A 22217-nucleotide genomic window follows, 5' to 3' on the forward strand; every position below is an offset into this window, starting at 1 on the left:
CATCATTTCTCCTGTTATGCTAAGAAGCTTGCTAAATTAAAAGGTCATGCATTCAGTTTGTAGTTTTTAAAAAAATATGTGATGATGACCCAGAGACCATCTGGATACTGGGTCTTCATTTCCTTCTGTTGTACTTGTCTTTGTCCTGCAGTGTCCCTCTGATGCTCTAAAGGGGGAAGCCCTGTTTGACTTGGCTATTCACCCATGTGCATATATCTGACACTAAAAACCTGGGTGGATTTTTACTTAGGTTGCATTTTCAGAAATACATGTTTTCTTAATTAGCGCTTTATCTAGTCTCCTGTTCTGGCTTAAGAGCAATCTTGGATTTCAACATATAGATATTATAAATAACTGAGTGGGTTTGGCATAAAGTATAACTCTACTAATCAACTTTAAAACCACTGGTTGGGGCCACAGACTTTGAGAGTGGAGGTGGTTGGTTTACAGAGCTCCAAATCTTTTTTTCTTCTCAGCATTGGCGCTGGTTGTGTGTTATCCTGGTCCTAGCCCAGAGAGAGGGTCTAAAAAGGTAAAGCTGACCCTGAATCACTGAAAATACACTGCTTTTATTTTATGGTACACAACAGGAGGGGAGCAGACAACAATCACTGAAATATGGGTGTTAAACAGAAAAGGGACAGCATCAAGCTATTTAGCAATGGCATCCAAAAAGAGACGGACACTGGATGTACAGTAATTTTATTTTATTTTTAGGCAACTCATGAGAACATTATTTACAATACCAGGCTGGCACTGGGAACAAATCTGGTCTCAGATCAGGGAGCTGACATTTAAGAAGCTCAGTTTGGACCTTTCCTTCAAACATTTTTTTTACTAAAAATAAGAGATTTTTTCAGCAGAGCTGTGACCTCAGCTAAATGAAATAGTGGATCTGTTGAAGGGAAAACAATCTTGAATCTACTTTAATCACAAAAGTGCATCTCCTAACTAAAGCTTTTTGGCATGAGAGCAGGTGAGTTGTGTTCACCTTCCACTTGTATAACTTCTTCGCCACTGAAGTCTGGTTTAATAATACAGTCTAACAGGTATAGCTCTTTAATTTTAAATCTGATACACTTCCCTTAAATCAATATATTCAATATTTTACTGATCAAGTAGAGAAACACTTGAAGCCTAATTTACCAAATGTCAGTGTAAGCCATCAAGTTTGTAAAGCAACAAAAAGTGTGCAACCACAGCAAAGTTCTCCTCAGCAGAGATGCGTGGAGTTGGCCCTGCCGTGGAAATTTGGACACCCAGAGGACAGAATGATGTACGGTGAAAACAGAGGGCAGAGACAGGCAGTGATGTCAAGATATAATCAGGCTTTATTACTGGAGTCTCTGAAACTTAAAATCATTCAAACGTCTGGTCTCTTTGATGTTTAGCTCCATGCATCCATCAGTCCATCCCTTTGCCACTTAGTCCATCTGACTTCTACCTCCTGCTCCCTCCTCATCAGTCTTCCAGCGCCAGTGTGTTGAGTTCTTCATCGAGCTCCTCCAGATCTTCTCCCGTGAACAGGTTTTCATCTACCGGTACTTCCTCTTCCTCTTCATCCTCCCCTCCTCCATCCTCCCCTCCGCCCTCTTCCTCTGAAAGCCCGTTGGCCTCGGCGCCACCACAAGCTCCGTTCAGCTGTTCCTCTGCAAGCAGGAGGGGAAAAAAATGCTACTCACACAGCTGACGTTTGTTCATCAGAAGTACTCAGAAGTACTGTGTTTGTTCTCTTACAAAAAAGGGATAAACTTTGACCAGTGTGTTTTTTCTCTCACCGTCGTCTGATTCCGTCGTCTCTGTCTTATTCCTAGAGGTGAACCGGTCCATGGATGCTACAGTAATACCTGTGTTGTCGACCTCTTGTGGAACAAAGCGAGATAAGTCTATGTCCTGGATGTCTGTAGTATCAATCTGAAATTTAAAAGAAGAAAGAAAGAAAAGAAAAAACGTGGAAGGGCTGGAAATGTGAATTTTAAAAAACTCTAGTGTCCAAATAAAATTGCAAGAAAAAAAAGTAATATTAAAATTCTTATCTTTGATGTATACATTTTTCCTTTTCCATAAAATTAGAAAATATCTGAATACTAGTCTAGCTAGGAAGCATAAACCATTGTGACTACATTGGAAAAGCAACAATAAGACAACTGTCAAAAAGGGAATTTTGGGAGACTTGCATGTGTGGATTTAACTAAAGAAAACACTGACATTGTCTCGATATGTGGTACAGATGTGCATGGCTCAACCAATCACTGGTAAGAAGGTTCAACTATCATTAATACTATCAGTAATATTAATATTTATTCACCTATAAGTCTTTTTTCACCAGCTATAAAATACTGAAATACTGGCTTCATATTTGAATGCTTTTTCTCCAGTATAAATCAGTACCTTAACATATCTGCCTGACTACACTGACCTCACAGAGAAACTAAAATAAATCGCTTGAAGTGGTAACACCAACACACTGCATGCCAACATCAAAACATTTATATTTCATACCAACAACGCAAACTATATTAGACACCAAACACAGGTTATTGTGCGGGGACATCTCATTTCAAGTGTGAGAGCCACAGAGCTGAAATCAATATAAACTCACAGACTACAGAAAAACAAGACTGTGGGAGGTTTTTGTCTATTCTAAAACACAGAGCTTCTTTCAAACTGCCTCCAACCAAATCTGTGAGTTTATTGCATTATGCAATTGCTGGAAATTTCACAATTACCTCTTCCTCCTCCTCTTCTTCTTCGTCGGCATATCTAGTGTCGTCAGCTTCATCATCGTCATCATCAACCAGCTCTGGGCGGAATTCGAACACCTCACGGCCGCTCACCTGCAGATAATTAATACAGATAATAATACAAATTGCGTTTGGACATTTTTGCTTCGGCACCGCTGCCAAGGTGAAATTTCACAACCACTGCACTCACCACCAGAGATTTGCCAGCCTTAAAGTCAGCCTTCTTCTTCTCCATTTCCTCCCTTGCTTTGTCCACCTGATAAAACAAAAACATCAAGTATATCTTGACAAAAATATTTGAAAAAGCTTTAATGATTTCAGTCATTGAAAACCCCCCGAGGAATCAAGTCTTTAATAATATCAGGGAAAAAGTGGGGACTTGGCTCTGACAACCTGATGTTACTACAATGTTTGAATGTGTCCAACCTTCTCCTGCCTTTTCCTTTTCTTCCAAGCCAGGAAAGTCTCCAGAGTTATCCGAGTGACATTTGGACCCAGAGCTGCACGCTGGAGAGAGACAAAGAAAGAAATCTCAGTTTCCGCACTTAAATTAATTAATTTGAGGTAACAGCATGAGGCCACAACATCTGAAGACAGAGACATTTCTTAGCATTCAATTATAATATCTCAGTCTTAGCTTATGTCCTCTCTTAACAGCAAGTTTTGCTGTTTTTCAATACTGAGTAGAAATAGTTTACTTTCATAATTACATATGTTGAATTGTTAGCAAACATCCTAAGTAACACATTCAAAAATAATCCAAAACAGCAGCACTGACCGCGACACCAATTTATATTAAGCAGTTTTGTATTCATGTTTAAACATCGTTCCACTACCCTGCAGAGGTCACATAGTTTGCTCACATTTATTAGCACTGCTGTCACTAAATGTCTAGATGTCTGCAATGATACGTAATCTCATCTGTCTGGACTAAACTATTTGAAACGTACTTTTCTTAAGAAATCATAACCGATTCAGATACATGTTTGCACTCAGCTTGGACTAGGTGAGGCTGCTGCTATTGGTTGTGATGTGTGTGCCATTACAGAAACACCAGTAGTGATAACATTCACACGTAAAGCTTTAAGCTGGAGACGTGAATGTTTGCAGAAGCTCTAAACACAGACAACTTAGCTTTCTGTTTCAGATGGCATTTTTTTAATAGTTAAACTGTCCAACATGATTTCAACAGAAACTGCTATAAAGTTTTAACAAAATGCAGTGACTTCTTCAACATGGTGTCAATCAGTCTGGATCAAAGTGGTTCCAGTCTGTTCCTCTAGCTGCAAAAAATACAATGGCTCAATCCCAGACGATTTGTTTCTTATATTGTAAGTAACACTAGTAATTGTATAACCAATGACAATTTGGTCTAATGGGACCATATCGAGCAACAACTGACCAGTGGACCCTGGAACTACCGCTCTCCTATTGACCTGCCTACTTGGAGCATTAGTTGAGGCATTTAATCATTCAGCACCCACATAAAGGTTTCACAGCTTCTGTTTGGTTTGGTACGTGAACCTCCACACCAGGCTGAGCCAGCCTTTTGAAGTTAAAGGAGAAAAGTGCAAAGTTGTCTATGGTAAAAACGGTTTGCATATCAGCAATACCCAAGACAGCAGCCTCACTTTTACACCTTCCAGTCCATCTCATTCAATAGTTGAACTCTGTGCTGCTGTTACTCACCTCAAAGGTTCCCTAAAGCACGCTGTTGTAGTTATCCTTACCTCACTCTCTATAAGTTCCTCCAACGAGATCTCTTCCTCTGTCTCCTCCTTCTTCTTGTCTTTTTTCAGTACAAAACCGGGAGGCAGAGCATGCCGGTACATACAATTGTCGCCCCCTGCGGGACACACCCAGAACCAGCCGTACTTATTGTTTTCTATGGCCTCCAAGAAGTACTTACACACCTGCAGACAAACAAGTGTGAGTTAGCAACAGTAAAGCAGACAAAATCGTGTATTATTATTGGTATTAGTTGACTGAACTGTTAGATGGACTGTCTTTGAGGAATTTTGTTTAGAGCCAAAAGACTCTTGGGAACAAACTGAGAGGAAAAAAGCACATTTTTTTTCCCTAGATTTGGTTTTCTCTGCTTCTTCTTTATCCAGCAAACATCCTGAACTCCCTGCATTTCACCTTACCACACAAACAAGTCCGTTTCCCACACTCTCATTAAACCACCTGATGAAAACACAGACGACCAGCAAATATCTAGCTCCTTGTCTTCATTCACTAATTAACAGACTTACGATTTGTGTTTTGGCTTTCTTCTTCTCAGCTTCTCCGTGTTTTTTGTTGACGACTTCCTCTAGTTTCTTCTCATCCCAGTTCTCCATAGTGTCTGAAAGCAGCACATCACAGTCTTTCAGCATGGGGTATGAATTCAAATCACTAAAATGCCCAACACCCTCTCCTGTAGCTCATAAAAATAGCTCACATTGGCCTTTTTTGTACAAGGATGGGGCTCTAAGATAGTAAGACGTAGCAGAACTTTCAGTTAATTTTCAAAGGAAAAACAAACAAACATGGTAGGCATGATGGACCACCCGTCCAGGTAAAGTCAATAAAGGAGATAAGGCAAAGGCCTGGTTAATTTAATGAAGTGTTCATCATTGAATTTTAAGTCCAGATATCAGTAGTTGAAATAAACTCAGAATGAGGTTTATTTGCATTACAGGGGAAAATATTGACTATTTTATTCAGGAAAAATAAACAAAGCTGCCATAAAGTAGGCTTAAGACCCATGTAATCATAACTAAATATCAAATCAAGCTGTTTACATATTTAGCAGATGGTTGTCTTCTTAATTTATCTGAATAATATAAAATGATAAACAGATTTGCTAAGAAAAATCATGATGCAGATGTTGATATCATGCAGCAATAACCCCCCTTTCAATATGTACAGGTTAACTGTGATGTCTACCAACCTTTCTCCAGGTCTTCATCTCTTTCGTCTACATAGACGCTTCTCTTTTCACATTTCCTCTCCATGGATAGATCATGGCTGAACTTGCACTTGTCTCCTTTAGTACACTGACCCTGCTTAAAGAACGCACACAACACTGATTTTGGATCAACACCTGCAGGAAATAAAGAGAGAAAAAAGATCAATCATCTTTTCTTATCAAATTTAACACATCAAATGATTCATCTCCTGTGTGTCACATGCTGTGTGTTACCTTTGCTGACTTTCTGAGCAACAACTACGGGTTTAAAAAGCTCATTGAGTTCATCCAGCTCTTTCTTCTTATCATTCTTCTTGGTGGTCTTTTCTGCCTCAGCCTGGGCAATCTAAACACGACAAATTCAGCCACATTTAAAGATTATCTTACTTACAAAAGATTTAAGGAAGACAGCAAGTAGAGTGAGCAAAAGTAAGAGAAGAATGTTTGGCTTAAGGATTAAGAAGATACACAAGGATGAAGGCAGAAAGAAATACAGAAGGCAAGAACAGTTCGCCAACCTGTCTGGCACTTTGTTGTCCATATTTGACTTGCTGAGTAACATTCTTGATGTACTTCTGCTGCTTGGCCCCTTTTTTGTTCTTTAAGCCAAATGTCTTATCCTACAAAAAACAAACAAACAAACACAAGAGCCCAAACAAATCTTTATTAATTGTCACTTTTATAATACAATTCCAAACACAAAGCCTGAGTGAGTGTTACATCACAACAACAAGGAGTACAGTGAAATCCACTTGACACATCTGCAATATCAAGCCATGGTTCACTTTTCCATCCATACCTAGTTGAAGTGTGCTAGTCAGGTGAAAACTCTAAAGTTTTAAGATCGCTTAAAGAATGAGTGAATTGATTTTCTTTTGCACATATCACAGCAAAAATTATCACACAACCAAAACCGAGATTGTAGTCTTGGTTCAGTCTTGTTAGGCTCATTATGCAAAGCATAACCTCCAAGTTTGCTTTTATTGCATAGATCCTTTAAAATAATGCTGATGCATCTGTTCTCTTTCGTTTGACTAACAGCAACATGAGGCCAGTGGTCAGGGATTTCAGAGAAACCAAAATTTGTCTCAGCAGACCAAGTCTGTGAAAAGTTAGACTATCGACAAGGAACAGATCATAAATGCATGTCTAATTCAACAAATACTGACACACTTGTTCAAAATCTGACATACAGCTATGATAAAAAATTAGCTCACTAAACATCATTACTCAGGGTAATTTTCACAGCGATTAGAACTGAAGGCTATGGTTGGCCTTCTGCGGCACTGTATCGCTCTGTCTAAATGTTTTATTTAGGCACTACCTTGCCTGCAGCACTCATCCCAAGTTTCATCTTTATTTAGTTCACGTTCATTCTTTATTAAAAACCCACAGGCCCAATTTATCATCCACCATAACAGTAGGCTTTGATTTTAACAGGTGGTCTTGAACCAAGAGTGCAATATGTGGCTCATCTATGTGTTTAAATAGTTATTTTACCAACAACAAAAGTCACACCTACAGCCTGGCTCAACACCATTTTCTGTTGTAAAATTAAAAACTTTGCAACTGAAAGCAAGAGTTGCTTGTCTGGTGTTAAGGAAACTGAATTATGAAGTTGCATGTTAAAAACTTCGAGCACAAACTGCGCCCCTTTCAAAATTTACTTGAAATTCCCGCTGCTAAACTTAACCACAACAGAAAACATGTAAGCGACCGGAAGACGCTGATAACATTAAGTGTTGTTTCAGTAAAAAACTAAATACACACAAATTGAGCTTGAAATTACTCATTTCTAGCCCGTTTACATCACTGAAACAGACTGAAATGTGTTTCCTGAGCAGTCCTGAGGCCGGTCAGAAAACAGGCCTTTCACTCTGCGCCTTCGTGCCCGTTTGTGTTTAAAACCATGAATAAAACCTCATAAAACACTACATAAGCTTTAACATAATGTTTGTAATTCTTACATGCGTCTTCAACAGGGGATATTAACCTTAAAGCAATAACTGTGGACACTTGCTCATGCGGCGGGACGGCCCTGATAGCAGCTTAGCTTTATCGGTTAGCTGCATGCCTTCGTCGAGAGTCAGCTAGCTTTAGGTTTAACTATACCCGAAGGGGCCTTTAGTAGAATACTACTAACTATGGAAATATGGACCGAACAATTAGAAGGCACTGACAACTGCCCAGAGGCCAGAACAACTTTACGATTCACCTGTCAGCACTTGCGATAGCCTGGGTTAGCCGTATGCTAGCTTATCAGCTAGGGTTAATCAACGACACGCTAACTCGTGTAACTTTTACCTCAATAATCTTTTCCTTTTTCTTCTCCTGAGTTTTTTTATTTCCCCCGGGCTGGGCGGGTTTCTTCGGAGGCATGCCGGCTCAGGTACAGCTCTCTCAAAATGCGTGAAGCTGTTCAATATCTTTATTAATATGGTGATTTTGCAGGGGAGTCAGCTCCACATTACCCGCTTGTTGCTAGCACCGCAACAGCGCCTTCTAGGCCACATGTGAGTTGTTGATGTTCTGTGACGTCAACACGCACCCCGAGAGGCAGGATGGGTACTGTAGTCTGTAGAAAAATCAGACTCAGAATACTTTATTAATCCCTAAGGAAATTATGTAATCCCTAAGGAAATTGCAAAACACGTCTAGTTCAGGGGTGTCAAACATAAGGCTCTTCTTCCTCTTCTTCTTCTTCTTCTTACAGTGGTGGTGCAGGACATGTATGAAGACATGGTGAGATGGTAAGATGTATTTAAGGTGCGGGTAGGATTAATTTAGGGATCAGCTCTGAGCCCATTCTTGTTTGCAGTGATGATGGACAGGTTTACAGTTGCGGTCAGGCACGAGTGTCCATGGACTGCAATGTTTGCAGACAACACTGTGATCTATAGTGATATAAGGTAGCAGGCTGAAGAGTCTGGAGAGGGGGAGGTATGCTTTGGAGAGAAGAGGAATGAAAGTCTGTAAAAGATGTGTGTGGATGACAGGAAGACAGGTGTAACAGTGAAGCTGCAGAGAGCAGATGCAGTGAAGGTAGAGTTTAAATACCTGGGGTGAACCATCCAGAGCAAAGTTCCCAGAGTGTTCACAAACTAGTTGCTTGTCCTCAGCAGAGATGGTTACTGTAATCTGATTGCTTTTTTCAGGTAATGAGTAAAGTAAGGGATTACTATTACAAAAACGGTAATTAGATTACCGTTACTTTCCCGTAGGAACGCTGCGTTACTGCGTTACTAAAACCATGATTTTTTTTGCGAGAATGTCTCATGACAGTGATGTAAGCGAGTGCGCCGTTCGTGACAACAGCTGTGTGCAGATCAACAGTGGATCATATATCGAGTGCAGGAGAGAGTATGAGCGTGCAGCATTTAAAGCTTGGAAGTACTGACCTTACTTTGAGTTTGATTCCATAAAAAGTGACAAAAGCATTAGTGTACGTTGTGCGTGGGAAGAAAACTTCTTTTTACAGCGAAACCCCCCCCACCCCCCCCCCCCCACCCCTAAACTTCCAAGCAAGCACCGGGAGTGCGCTACCACGTAATGGGAAACTCACAGAGAAACTCGCGGATTCTTCAACTGACCGCTGCGGCACACCTGCACCAGGGTAAACCTCCGCCTACCCCACTCCTGCTTTACAGGTGAAAATAGAGCAACAGGACCGCTAGTCTTTGATGTTATTTATTTTCTGCTGTGTTTTACTTGCATCTATTTGAAAGAGTGAGTGTAAACACACAAAAATGTATATTTTATGTGCTGGAATGTGCAGAAAATAGGTTTAAATGTTAAACAAATTTCTTCCAGTCAGAGAATGTTGCATATAATTAAATTTTTGGTTGATGCATAAAGTTAAAAGATTAAAACTAATAAAACAAGTTTTAAAAAGAGACTTTTCCATTTGATTACATTTTGTATGATGGATTATGCAGAAAAAGTAAAATTGGGCTAAAAGATCTATTGCTTTATCACCTATTCAGGTTGTAAATCGTGTTTTTAAAAAGTAACTAAGTAATTAATTACTTTTTAAAATATGTAATCAGTAAAGTAACGGGATTACTTTTTTGGGGAAGTAATCAGTAATTAGTTACTGATTACTTTTTTCAAGTAACTTGACCAACACTGGTCCTCGTGTCATTTCTTTTGTATCAATTTGTATTAAGTCTTTATTTTCCCAGTATGTTTTCTTTTCACCTCCTGCTTTATTTTGTGAGTTTACTGTTACTCATGCTTTACCTTTGGTTTCACTTCCTGTGTCTCGTCTTATGCAGTTCATTTCAGCCGTGTCTCACCATCAGAAACAAGAACAGGCTCAGGACCTGAGTGTCTGCATCTGGCTCCTACTCACAAGTTTCAGTGTGCATATACTGCAGACTATGATACCGGGTTTGAAGCCATTTGATTGCAGTTATAAGATTTAACCATCTGGTGTCAGTATTGCAATATATGTCAGCTGAAGCAAGACGCTTCAAGAAGTTGTACATTAAGAAAAGAGGACCTCACTCATTTAACGGTCAAGTGTAAACAAAATTCAGACATATATTGTTAGAGAGCCCAGAATTATTTGAGGGCACGGACTTTCTGTGTTTTGGAAAACTAACTGGATAATGAGGAAAACAGATCTGCAGTGTTACAAGTATTTAGTTATTACAAAAACATCTTCAAAATTATTTGAAATGCTGCCTGCAAGGTGAGGTGATATAATGAGGCCACTATGAGAGAGTACTTACTTTACAGTTTCTTTTGACAGATTAATGTTGCAGCCTCAAACAGCAACCAAAAGATCAAGAAGTGGCTCAACTCAGGAGACTTGAGAAGGACCACATGCCTAAATTGGAGTTTGGTTGAATGACTTTGGAGTATTTGATTACACGGGTACTGAGAAATCAGCAGAAAGGAGATGTGTGTTTCTATCATAGGCGGTAGATAAAAAAGGTTATTAGAGAGCCACCATCTGGCCACTGAAAATAAGACTGTTTTATTAGCATTTTACTCTTTTTTTTTTCACCGTTTGATTAGACCACTAGTCAATTAATTTCAACTTTGGTATGACTTTTACTGGCTGAGTAATGGATCAGCCCCTATCTGCAAACCCTCTGTGGTTTGCTGTGAGGAAAATTATAGGAAGCACAAAAAGAAGAGAAAGAGCAGGAACAAAGCTACAGTTGGGTGCATTTGTAGAAGAAAAGAAAGAAAAGCACCCCTTTGTCATCGCTGCGAGGTGGAGAACTAACCAGCAGGGGTTTTACCGCTTCAGCTGCTGATTTAACTTGATTTAATTAGATTTCACTTAAGTTACTAATGTGATTTGGTTTGGCACATTTGAAATGTGTGGCCTTCATCCACATCATGCCTCGGTTCATCGGCCACTTCACTGTTCAGAACGTGTGTGTGTGCAAATGTGTGTATGTGTCGCACAAGAAACCGAGGCACAGACAAGAGCCAAAATGGGTCACACACGCCTGCTCCTTTTGGGCTCTCATTTGCGCTCATGTCTTTTAATGAGTCCTGGTTTTCAAGGGTAAGGGACAACATTTACTCAGTTTGGGTGCTCTTATAATGGCAGTACTAGTTGTGCACTTTAATGAGTCCCAGAGTGAGACAATGAATTAACTCTAGTAACAGCATCCTTGGCTGAAAATGTGTTATAAAGCCATGTGTTACCAGACATTTCTCTCTGCTCGCATGCTCTGCTGCAACTTTATTTTATTCCATGCAATGCGGAGACTTTTTATTTCTAACACACTTATCATGCATGGCGCTTTTCCACCTTGCAAATATGTGTGCGTCTATGTGTGCGCGAGTGTGTGCATACAATAACCTATATTGACACTACCGCTGACTGCATGGCTGAAGGCTAGATTTTAAGACAACAGAGGCTGGTAATATTGCCTCAAGCAAACTTTCCCTGTGTGTTTCTTTCTCTTGCTCCTCCTTTTTTCTTTTTCTCTGAACGTCTTTGTCTCTCTGAGTGGAGTATAATAAATCACTATATCTGCTAGAAGAGCATTTTCCCTATAACCTCGCTCTTCATATTCATACAAACATCGATCCTCTCTGCAGAGGGCATTATGTCACGCGCACACGCACACACACACACACACACACACACACACACACACACACACACACACACACACACACACACACACACACACACACTGAAGCACACACACACACACACACACTGAAGCACACACTCGAATGCACTTGAATCCAGAGATGCCTGCAGATGGAAAGAAAACATCTCCGGCCTAATTAAGAAAGCACAACAGTCGATCTTCTTCCCATGGTAGCCGAGAAAACTTGACACTGCGCAACCTGTAACCGTCTCATTTTTCTGAGGCAATAATCAAAAGCATCCTGGCATTCAGTCTGCCTCAGCCTCCTCCTGCTTCCAAGGACAAACTGCAGCACCTTGTCTGTACCGCTAACTTGCTGAGCAGGTCATCGGCTGTCAGCTGCTCCCCATCAAGGTGCTGCACGACACCAGGGGCGAAGAAAAGGGCAGGAACGATAATCTCCAGCCAGGCCCACCCAGGCAACCTCCTGCTCCAAAAGCAAAAACATGTAACTCCACTGTAGATTGGGGAAAAGTGTTCTGCTGCATAAAGACCTTGACCACCCATCACCTCAGGGCTTTTTTCTCTGCACACTGCTGAGATCCCATCATCCCGCGGTGCTCCCCGCAACCCAGGACTTATTCAGTGCTAAAGTTCCTCTCTTTTTTTTCTTTTTGGTGTAATGCACATTCCCCTCAACCTGCCTTGTCTACATTTACTTCAGAAGATGGTTTCTTACAATTCTGACAGTCCCAAGAGAACAGATGTGAACTTGTTGTATTTAGCTTTATGCTCTGTGTTCAGGTAATAACCAATAGCAGTAGCAAGAGTGATAGCGAGAGACAGTGCTTTTTTTTATCTGGGAAAAGGGGAGAATCGTATCCTTTTACTGATAACACAACTCGTCTGCTGCATGCATTGTACTCAGGTCCCTTGAGGCTACTGTCGGTGGAGAGATTGCTGTGTATTCCTGCTCTCATGGTGGATTTCTGTCTCGCCGTGTGAGAGTTGAAAGTCGGTGCAAAATGAAGAGTCTAGAAAGGAGCGCTTTGCTCGCTAATCCCAAGGGACTGACACCAAAACAGGATGTTTAGCTTACTGTTGATGTTTCAGATAACTGAAGAATGTGGGACTGCAATTGTAGTGCTTTTAAGTTTCAATATCAGTGTAGCTACACTGGAAATATCTGGAGTGATTTATGGAAAAACAGAACACCAAACAAGAAGATGGGCTCGAAACATTTGAGATATTTACCAGTAGCTATTTTTAAAACATGTTAAACTATTTTCAGCAGGATTTTTCTCTAACTAGCTGTCCCATTATTCACTCACTGCAGGAAAAATACGCAGGCTTCTTCTCACAATTGGATAAAGTTGTTTGTAAACCTATTACTGTCAGTCATAAGTGCTACCACCAATTCATTTTAGCAGAAGCACCAGCAGCACTGATAACCGATTTTAGGTTTTCAGCATTTCGGCTATTGACTCCCTGCAGGGTTTTATCATCTCATGCTTGCCTGCGTGGCATAAAACTGTTGGTTGTTTTTGTGATTTTACTCATTCCTACATTTTATTGCATTCCTTCTGTGCCTTTTTATTGTGTATTCCTATTTCATTATTTTATTGTTAACTCCATCTGCAAACCATATTCATCTCAGGGGACAATAAATATTGAATTGAACCGCACTCAGTCGTTTCAGGGAAGATTGGAAGGTGGGGGTTTACTGCCTGATAACTGGAAACATGAATGAATGAGTGAGAACATTGGTGGGGAAAGTCAAAGGATTAGACAGAGTAGTGTTCATGGCTTTAAACCGTAGCACATTATCAGTAAAAAACAGAAAAAAAATCAGATAAGAAGTCTTTTAAAGTGCTCACAAAATGAAAATGATAGTGTTTAGGTTTTGGAGCTGAGCTTGAACTCCACCGCCTGAGAAATATCTCAAGAAAAGGTTTAACTTTAGAAGTTTAAACTTTATCCTCAAACTTAATTTGATGTCTTTGTAAGTCTTTAAGTAAATGCTACATTAGCCTCAATTACACATGATAAAAAAAAATAGGGACACATACAGTCTTACTGTCACAGTCTTCCAGGTGTGGCGCCTGTCTGTTTCTCTTTCTCTCTCCTATCCATGTGACTGGAGGCAATGTTGTGAGTTAACCAGTCTGTTTCAGTGCTGAGCATGGTGTCAGGAAACCCAGGGCAGGCGCACCAGTGTTTAAAGCTGGCTTCCACCACCACCTGTTGCCAGATTTTTAACCTATGCATACGTTAGCATGGCGCTTACCTGCTTGTTTGTATCCTCATGGACCTTGTACTTGTCTGCCCACCTGGAGAGTGTGCCTCACCCGCTCTCACTGCCCTTGCTGCTGTAACATCTCTACTCTGAGGACTCAAATATTGGAAACCTTAGCCTGAGGAAAGAGAGGAAAACTGCAGTAACAGTGTTTGCCCCCTGCCTAAAGTATACTTACCTGCTTATTTAGAAACTTGTCCAAGTCCCCTGCAGCTTGTGAATGATCAGCTTACCAGAAAGATTACTTACCTAATCTGTTTCACTGTTTACCTGCAAGTATTCCCCGCTCTTGTTGCTCAGAGAATTGCTCATTAAAACTACTGACCTTTTTCAGTGTTCTGCATTTGAGGTTTAAATCCTTCTGGATAACATTACCACTTACTGGTCACACATTACACACATTATTAAAATGATGACATAATAATAATGCTTCAGAGGGTGTAGTAACAAGGTATGTTTCAGCACTGCCTCTGTGCAGGAAGTTCATACATAACCATCAAAACTTAGGGCACCTGCAAGAATCATTTGCACTCGCTTTCAAGACTGCATTTGGTTCCATCACTGCAGGAAGATCTATGTTAAAAAAATTTGTTAATCCCTTAAAAAAAGACAGTTTCAAGTGAAATTTAAATAATTTCATTTTGTCGTCATTTTTAAAAGTAATACAAGCGCAGATATTAGCCCTTTTTCTCATCTCCCACCAAATGTTTAGCCAAAACGGGGGTGAGATATGACTTGGAAGAAATGGAAATTTAACACCCACAACAGGGCAAACTCTGTTGGACGCAATTCACCTTATGGGGATTAAATAATAAAAAAAACACTGACATGCACTGAAAATGAACGGGGTGTAAAGATACTACAAAATGTTTCACACATGTGAATGGATAATGTGGAATTAATTTTAATCAGTTACCACTCAATACTGTACATCATCTCAAAGATTAAACCTATTTAACAGATAACTAAATGTCTTTCTATAAAGTTAATGCTTAAAACTCAGCAACTGTTTAGTAAAGAATATGAAAAATCAAGAGAAGAAGTCACACAATAAAAACTCAGATTATTATAGCAGAATGTTCAGAGATTACAAACTCCCAGAGATAATTAGACTTCAAATAAAAAATGAAGACTTTCATTCCAAAATTAGATATCTGCCACTTGGCAAAAAAAAGATATATATATATATTTTCCACCTACCAGCAGATGATTGCTGGCAGTAAAGCTCAGCACTATTATAGTTAGGAGTCGTGTCACGTTCGCTCGGCGAATTGTTACAAGTTAAGGACTTAATAAACTGTGTTTCTGAAATATTAACAGATGAAATTCAGACAGTAAGGACAAATTTATTGCAGCTTGAAATGAAACCTGTAAATCACTTTCAGTTCCATGAGTGAGACTCTTGTTATTGCCAATAAAAGAATACAGATGAACATTTCACCTGCTGCCAGTCACAGCTTGTCCAAGCCTTGCAGGCATGCCTGCGTTTTAATATTCTTTTGTTTTTATTAAAACAACATGGAGGATAATTTACAAGCATAAACTGTTTAAACTTGGAATAAATAAAGGGAGCGATGCTCTTCTGGAGTCCAGTCACGTCTTGTGTGAGAAGCATGCAGCTCAACTCCAACTATTTTGATTAGAGTTGAAATGAACTCCGTGTTAATGATCTGAGTGTTTCAGTTAAGATTTGCAATCAGCTAAATGGCTCAATTTAGAACAACTGAAATAAACCAAATAATTAATTTGGAAGTGTTCGGAAAGAGCTAAAAGATTAATTTCTGAGAGTGGCAAAGAAGTAAATGATTTATCTGGGAAGAAGTGGAAGGAGCTTAATGTTGAATGGAAGCAAGCGATTCATTCAAAGGAGTCGGTCCTAAATGACTCTGAGCCAGCTTCATCCTGAAGTTAAAAATAGACTTTCAGCGGTTGAAGAAGATCACTGCACACATATGCATGCACACCCACATGCACATATGCATGGCTATTGGTGCACGTGCTGTCGCCATGCAAATGCACACAAATGAAGATACGGGAACCACAAAACACCACAATTACATTTTGTGAAATTTCAAATGAAAAAAGAAAAAGAAACTTGCTCACACACACAGCCGGTGTCACACTTTCTGTCACTAGCTCTCTTTTTTGTTCTCTCACTTGCTGACACACAAACACACACATTCTCTGACACAATCGCACAAACACTGAAACACTGTCGCTCTCGCTCGCTCTCGCTCTCGGTCTCTCTCTCTCTCTCTCTCTCTCTCTCTCTCACACACACACATATATACACACACACTCTTGCGCTCTGGCTCATGAATTAAAGAGCAGAGCTGGTCCAGGGGGAAGAAATTATTCAGGCAGATCTGCTCTCTGACAGAGGAGTGGGAGGGAGGGAAGAGAGGAATGGAAAGGGAAAGAGGGAGAGGGAAGGGGGGAGGAAGAGGATGCAAAGACAGGAGGGAAAAGGAGAGGAAAAAAGGGGATGGAGAAAAGAAGAGGGGAGAGAAGAAAAGGACCTTTAATAAGGAATGCACTGATTTGACATAGAGAGGCGATCGAACCCCCAGTGGTGCACTGCATGAGTGCATGTGTTTCAGTTCTGTGTCTCCCCAGCCCTCCCCCCTGGCCTGTGTGTGCTTCTTTATTGACTCTCTGTGTAATGGATGTGGGAATGCATGTATCTGTTTCTTTGTGAGGTTATGTTAGTACCTGTGTGAGCATTCAGGTGTGTGTGTGCGTGCCACTTTCATGCTGCTGGATGGCAAGTTTCTCTTTTAGTCTAACTTCACATGTTGCATTAAAACAGGTGATAAGAGACGTTTTCTGTCCAAGCTCCCCGATGAGGTGAAAATTAAAGGGAAAAACCTGCTGAACAGCCATCTAACCGCAGCACACAGGACATATATCAAAGCTAGCTCTGAATTTTCCACAGTGTAAGGTTGGATAGATTAGAGGTCCTCACATGTCCAAACCACTCTTATCTAAGCAGTACCACAAACTATTTTTTGATTTCAAATGAAATTTGAAAGTTAGACACCCCAAAATTGATTGAGGAAGCGTGTTATTTCAGAGATAGGTGAGATATGAAAACCAAAGTCCAGTATGACTAACGGATCAGTGAATTCGAAGGCTTATCAGAGGCTAAAATACAGCAGCTCTAGACAGTTATCAGTTGTGCAGTTATTTTATCTTTAAATGTTAAAATAATGATTTAAATGATAAAAAATCAACTTTCTGGTAAAAAAGTCTTGTCGGTCAGGAATACTTGGTTGAAGGGCTATTGCTGCATGATGTTGGTTTCTCAATTATCATGACTTTCCTTACTTCCCTGTTATTCCAGGCACAGACCTTTGTTAGTCATCTTTAATATTAGTCTTTCTGTCACAGTTTCTGTTATTTATCTTTTGGTCATTTCCTGTTTTAACTGGAAGATTAGTTTGCTGTTGCTTGCTTACACTGTGGGTTTTCAGTAATAATAAAGTTTGACTTTTGTTCCCTTTGACCTGTGTGTGCGTTCTTTTTCTGAAAGGATGGCCCTTTTAATGCAGTCAGTTTGAACACAGCATCAAGGTGCATTCAAACAGGAAGACACCAAGAGCTACATGGGACCGGACACCACAGTGACATGTCAGTGAACTTCAAAGACCTGTAGCGATGACTGGTGAACTAAGAATGATAAATAGAGCAAGCAATTTAATAAGGTACCACTGGAAAAGAAAACATAATTGACTCACATATTTAGGTACATGTACCAACAAAATCAGAGCCTGGAATGTCCATTAGTAACCAGCTACAGCTACAAAGCACCATATTGTCCCTCATATGTCCAATCTTTGTTCTTTATTTCTCTTGTTTATTAGTTTAAAATCTTTGTGTTATGATCCCAGGTTCAACTGTGGGCTTTTGAACCTCTGATGGTGAATTCTTTGTTTGGTGTTATAGTTTTGCTTTTTGACCTTCGTGTTTTCTTCAGCATGTTTGGAAGCTTTAGTTTTATTATAATTTAGCCTTAGTATTTGAGTTTATGTTATTTACTTATTTGTTTACTGGTCTATCCTCAAGTTTATTCATGTGTCTCTGTTCTCACTTCCTGTTTTATTAAAAACAATTAATCTAGTCTGAATACTTGCGAATTCAAACACACGCAGTGAAAGTGAAGGTGATTTGAGATGTTGCCTCTTTAAATGTGGACACACTGCGTAGTCCTGTTTTATTATTAGCCTTAATATTTTTATTCTTGAAGTTTTTAGAGTGTCTTTGCATCAAAATAATCCTTATTAATATTTTACTGGTCCTCAGGGCAGCTCTTCTGATTGGCTGGACAATAGATTGTGTAGGGCTTCTTTGCTCACAGGCAAGGTTGTGTGCCTGAGAAGCGTAGTAGGGATATTCCCTCTGACTAACATCATACAGACCCTGGAATAGGAGGAAAACTTCCCTGAAACAAAGCATTTAGAGCAGTATGAAGCCTGAACTTTTAGATCACAGGGATTCGTTTTGTATATACATTGACTTATTTAGAAAACATTTAGTGCAAATTAAAACAAAATTAAACATTTAGAATTGGATCAAGATCAAATCAGCCATACAAAATGCATGTAGTCCACCTCGTCCATATAATTCACATTTTCATGAATTAAAAGCATTGATTATCCTGGAGAAAAAAGAATAAAAATCAGAATTTTTTAAAAATTCTAATATTATAGGGTCTCTACTTTACAATATAAAGCCCCTCGAGATGCTTGTAAATTGTTACGATATCAACAAAATTGAACTGAAACTAAGAATCTCATTCAATTTCATTTTCAATTAGAACCCTATCCTTTAAACCTGGAAGGCCTTGTTATTATGCTACTTCCCCAAAAAAACAACTAAAAAGTTATGATTAGGAGTTTAAATCATCTCTAAAAAGTACCTGATGATAATTTGAAACACAAGGTTTAGAATATCTTGGGATTTGACTTCATGACCAAGACCACCTCCACTAGAAGCAGCATGATATACAGTAATTAAGTGAAAAGAGCACCAATCCACATAATTCCACATAATTTAAGTGCACACCATGTTTGAACACACACACATACACACACATACACACACAAAACCCACCACAACTTCACTTGCAATAAATAAACCCATCATGATCAATGCTGTCAGTGTTTACTCAGATATTTCACATGTAGAAATGCCCACATCAGTCATGCATTCCAGTTTTTCATACATAAACGTGCTTGTGTGTTATAAAAAAGTGGTCTGTGTTGTTTTACTTTTATTTTATTGATCTAAAGTGGACCACTAATGCATTAAATCACAAGCAGCTTTATAAGATTCTGGGTAGGTCAGAGTAGAGCAAAATCTAATTAGGAATAATACAGATTGACAGCTTATCCGATAATAATGCAAGCATGTTTTTGTTGACTGGTTGAGGGTTTTATGTGGGCAAAATTGTACATGAGCAGACTATGTGAGATATCCATTTATATTAAATGAAAACATGCCAAAAAAAGATACATGCCTACCGTGATGTGACTGTCATTTTCAAAGTTGGCCTCTGAGTAACTGAGTTTGAGACCTCATACTAAACCAGCAATATAAAATACTGGAAAGTGGGACTGTGGCTCACTGCCATGAAGGCCATAGATGGATACATTTGTATATATTAAGACCACAAGCATTAAAAATCTGTTGTTCAAGAGAGACCTGCACAAGGAGTCAGTAGAGGCTATAACAGCATTAATAAACACAACTGACACACGATGCAAGGGAGCGAACATCACATCCAGATGATATGCAACAACATTTTGAGAAGAAGCACAGCTTCAACAGCAACTTTTTTCTCAATCCTTTGGAATTGACTTAAACTCCAGCATGATAACCAGTTCTCACGAATTTAGCACCTTCTTTCGATTTTTCCAGGAAAAATGGGCAGCATATTTAAAACTTTATTTTGACCTGTTCTCTTCTGGCTCCAAGGGCAAACATTTGTATAATATTGAGAAAGCAAAGGCCGTATTGATTATGGGTTTTAAATGTGCGTACACAGATAAGTGTGTGCAAGCCCAAGCAGATATTTTTATTTAGAAATAACCAATAAGAAAATCTGTGGACACAGAGAGGCGGCACTTATCAGCAGCATACAGGAAACGGCGATTTCGATCATTTCTATGGACTATTAAAGCATAAAACACAATGGTAAACAGTATTACTGCCTTTACCTGCTGTGCCAGGTGCATTCATGGAGAGCAAATGACTATAATCCAAAAGGAGAGAAAAAGTTGAGGAAATCGAGGTTTTCTTCAGCTGGAGAGCAAAATTAATAAAACGATAAACAGATAGGTTTCTAGTAACAGGACACTGTATGGCATTCCAGTTTGTAGTAAACCTCATGCCTGTGTTAAGCATCCAAGTGCCTCTCCAATGACTTGTTTCTTCATTTTTGGCCACTGTTAGATTTAATTTACAGGAATTTCCAAAAATAAATCAAGCATTGACCTGTCATAGTAGATAATTTTGTGTCTATTCAAGGGAAACCAGGATGCTGACGATCTATGAATTAAAACTGTACCAGGACAGTCAGAACAAAACACTGTGGGGTGAACAAACGAAGCAGACAGCAAGCAATTTAAATGAAAAAAAAGGGGGGTGTTGTTAATGGGCTTCAGTTAGTTAATTTAGTTAGCCAGTATGATTAAATGGACACAACAGGTTCTGACAGCAACCACACCATTTCAGTAGATCACCACTTTGCTCCTATGAAGAGAAAAGAGAATGGGCTTCAGCATCAGTTAACGTAAGTCAGTAAACACCTAATGTCTACCTATCTGTGTTTGCAGCTTTCTTAATTGGTATTTAAACATCCTCAGCTGGATGTGTGTATTTAACTACATGCTGAGTGCTTGTTTTATAGAGGTTAAATTCTCTTCTGTGTTCTCTGAAACGCTTGAATGTTTTTGCTTGCAAAGCAAACAGCAGTTGAGCCTGCTGTTGAGGCCCTAAGTCAATTCAAGATTTCCCTAATTATGCAATTAGTGTTTTTGTTCAGTCACCTGTTGAACTGTGAAACTTGAGAATCCCTCTAGGCACTGTGGACATGTATAATGTATTATCCAGATTTTTCTTTAAAAAGGAAATTGAATACTGGCTGTTTTGGCTGTCTTTTATGGAATCCCCTCAAACACAATGAGGGGGATGTTTGTAGGTCTTCTAGTCAATAGATTTCAATGATGAATAACTGTCAAAGTGGAGAGAAGACAAGAGTTAATGACATGCAATACTTGATCCAGCTCTAAATTAAAAAGGCAAGTTTGAAGTCTAATCTTAAAGGTAAAGAGATAATCTTTGTTTCCCAAATTTAATTTTAAAATTGGAAGCTGGAAACTAAGAACCACAGGTTACCTCCACTCTGAGTGCTCAGATGGCATCATTCAGGACTTGTGAAAAGAAACATCTTTAAAAAAATTCGGGGAGGGATTTTACAGGGAGCCAGTGGAGCTTCTTGGATTATGTTTACAAGTTAAGAAGGCTTTTTCTTTTACATCTCCTGTGACTATGAAAAGTAGATTAATTAAAGCTGCACAACAGATACTTTTGCCACTTGAGGCCATAAAAACACAAGATAAGCCTTTCTTCACCTTTATACCAAACTTCTTTGATGTCTGTTGCTTATTAAAACATCAAGTTATTAATTTAGAGTCATGTTTCCAGACACCTGGTGCAAGTAAGTCCAAAATTAACAGATATTAAAAAGACAAATAACCTCATCAGCTCATTGTAAATAGTTTAATTATTTCATGCGGCACGCTGATGTGAACTTATCAGCTGGATATTTTTTTAACAACTTTAAAAAAAAGGAGATTTCTCCACCCCATTGATCACTTATTGTGAAATTGTGTTGAGGGTGTATAAGCATATGTAAAATATGTGCCGGTGTCATCAGTTTTAAGCAGGAGCTGAGCTCAGCACTCTGATAAGTTAGAAAACTGACGTGTTTAACATTATAAAAGTGCTTCAAGTTTATATTTGATCCTCACGTAACAAAGCCATTTTAGCATTCCAGTCTCCTGATCAAAAGGTGGATGTGATTATGTCTCCAATATCCCAACTTGCCCATAAGGTGGTTTATTGACAAAAATGATCTTTGCAGTTGCTTTGTTTGT

The 22217-nt window shown here is 39.2% G+C and overlaps 1 protein-coding gene across 1 annotated transcript; it reads right to left on the minus strand.

Annotated features, from left to right (window-relative positions):
- Positions 1-692: 692 nt before the first annotated feature.
- zc3h15 (zinc finger CCCH-type containing 15) lies at positions 693-8230 on the minus strand. The gene is made up of 11 exons (XM_026190633.2): positions 8002-8230; positions 6216-6317; positions 5932-6043; positions 5680-5832; positions 5000-5091; positions 4475-4657; positions 3171-3251; positions 2935-3000; positions 2730-2837; positions 1779-1914; positions 693-1649 (listed from the first exon to the last, which is right to left on the minus strand). The coding sequence occupies exons 1-11, from the start codon at positions 8074-8076 to the stop codon at positions 1462-1464; spliced, it is 1296 nt and encodes a 431-aa protein (XP_026046418.2). The 5' UTR covers positions 8077-8230; the 3' UTR covers positions 693-1461.
- Positions 8231-22217: the final 13987 nt, after the last annotated feature.

The sequence above is a fragment of the Astatotilapia calliptera genome, chromosome 13 (assembly GCF_964374335.1).
Source record: "Astatotilapia calliptera chromosome 13, fAstCal68.1, whole genome shotgun sequence".
NCBI classification, from domain to species: domain Eukaryota; kingdom Metazoa; phylum Chordata; class Actinopteri; order Cichliformes; family Cichlidae; genus Astatotilapia; species Astatotilapia calliptera.

What these genes read in the sequence shown, in the direction of transcription:
- zc3h15 (XM_026190633.2), bottom strand. Translation starts at nt 8,076, where the DNA reads ATGCCTCCGAAGAAACCCGCCCAGCCCGGGGGAAATAAAAAAACTCAG. An exon ending in TGCTCAGAAAGTCAGCAAAG is followed by an intron (nt 5,833 to 5,931) that starts GTAACACACAGC and finishes TATTTCCTGCAG; the next exon opens with GTGTTGATCCAAAATCAGTG. An exon ending in AAGAAGAGGAGGAGGAAGAG is followed by an intron (nt 1,915 to 2,729) that starts GTAATTGTGAAA and finishes TTTAAATTTCAG; the next exon opens with ATTGATACTACAGACATCCA.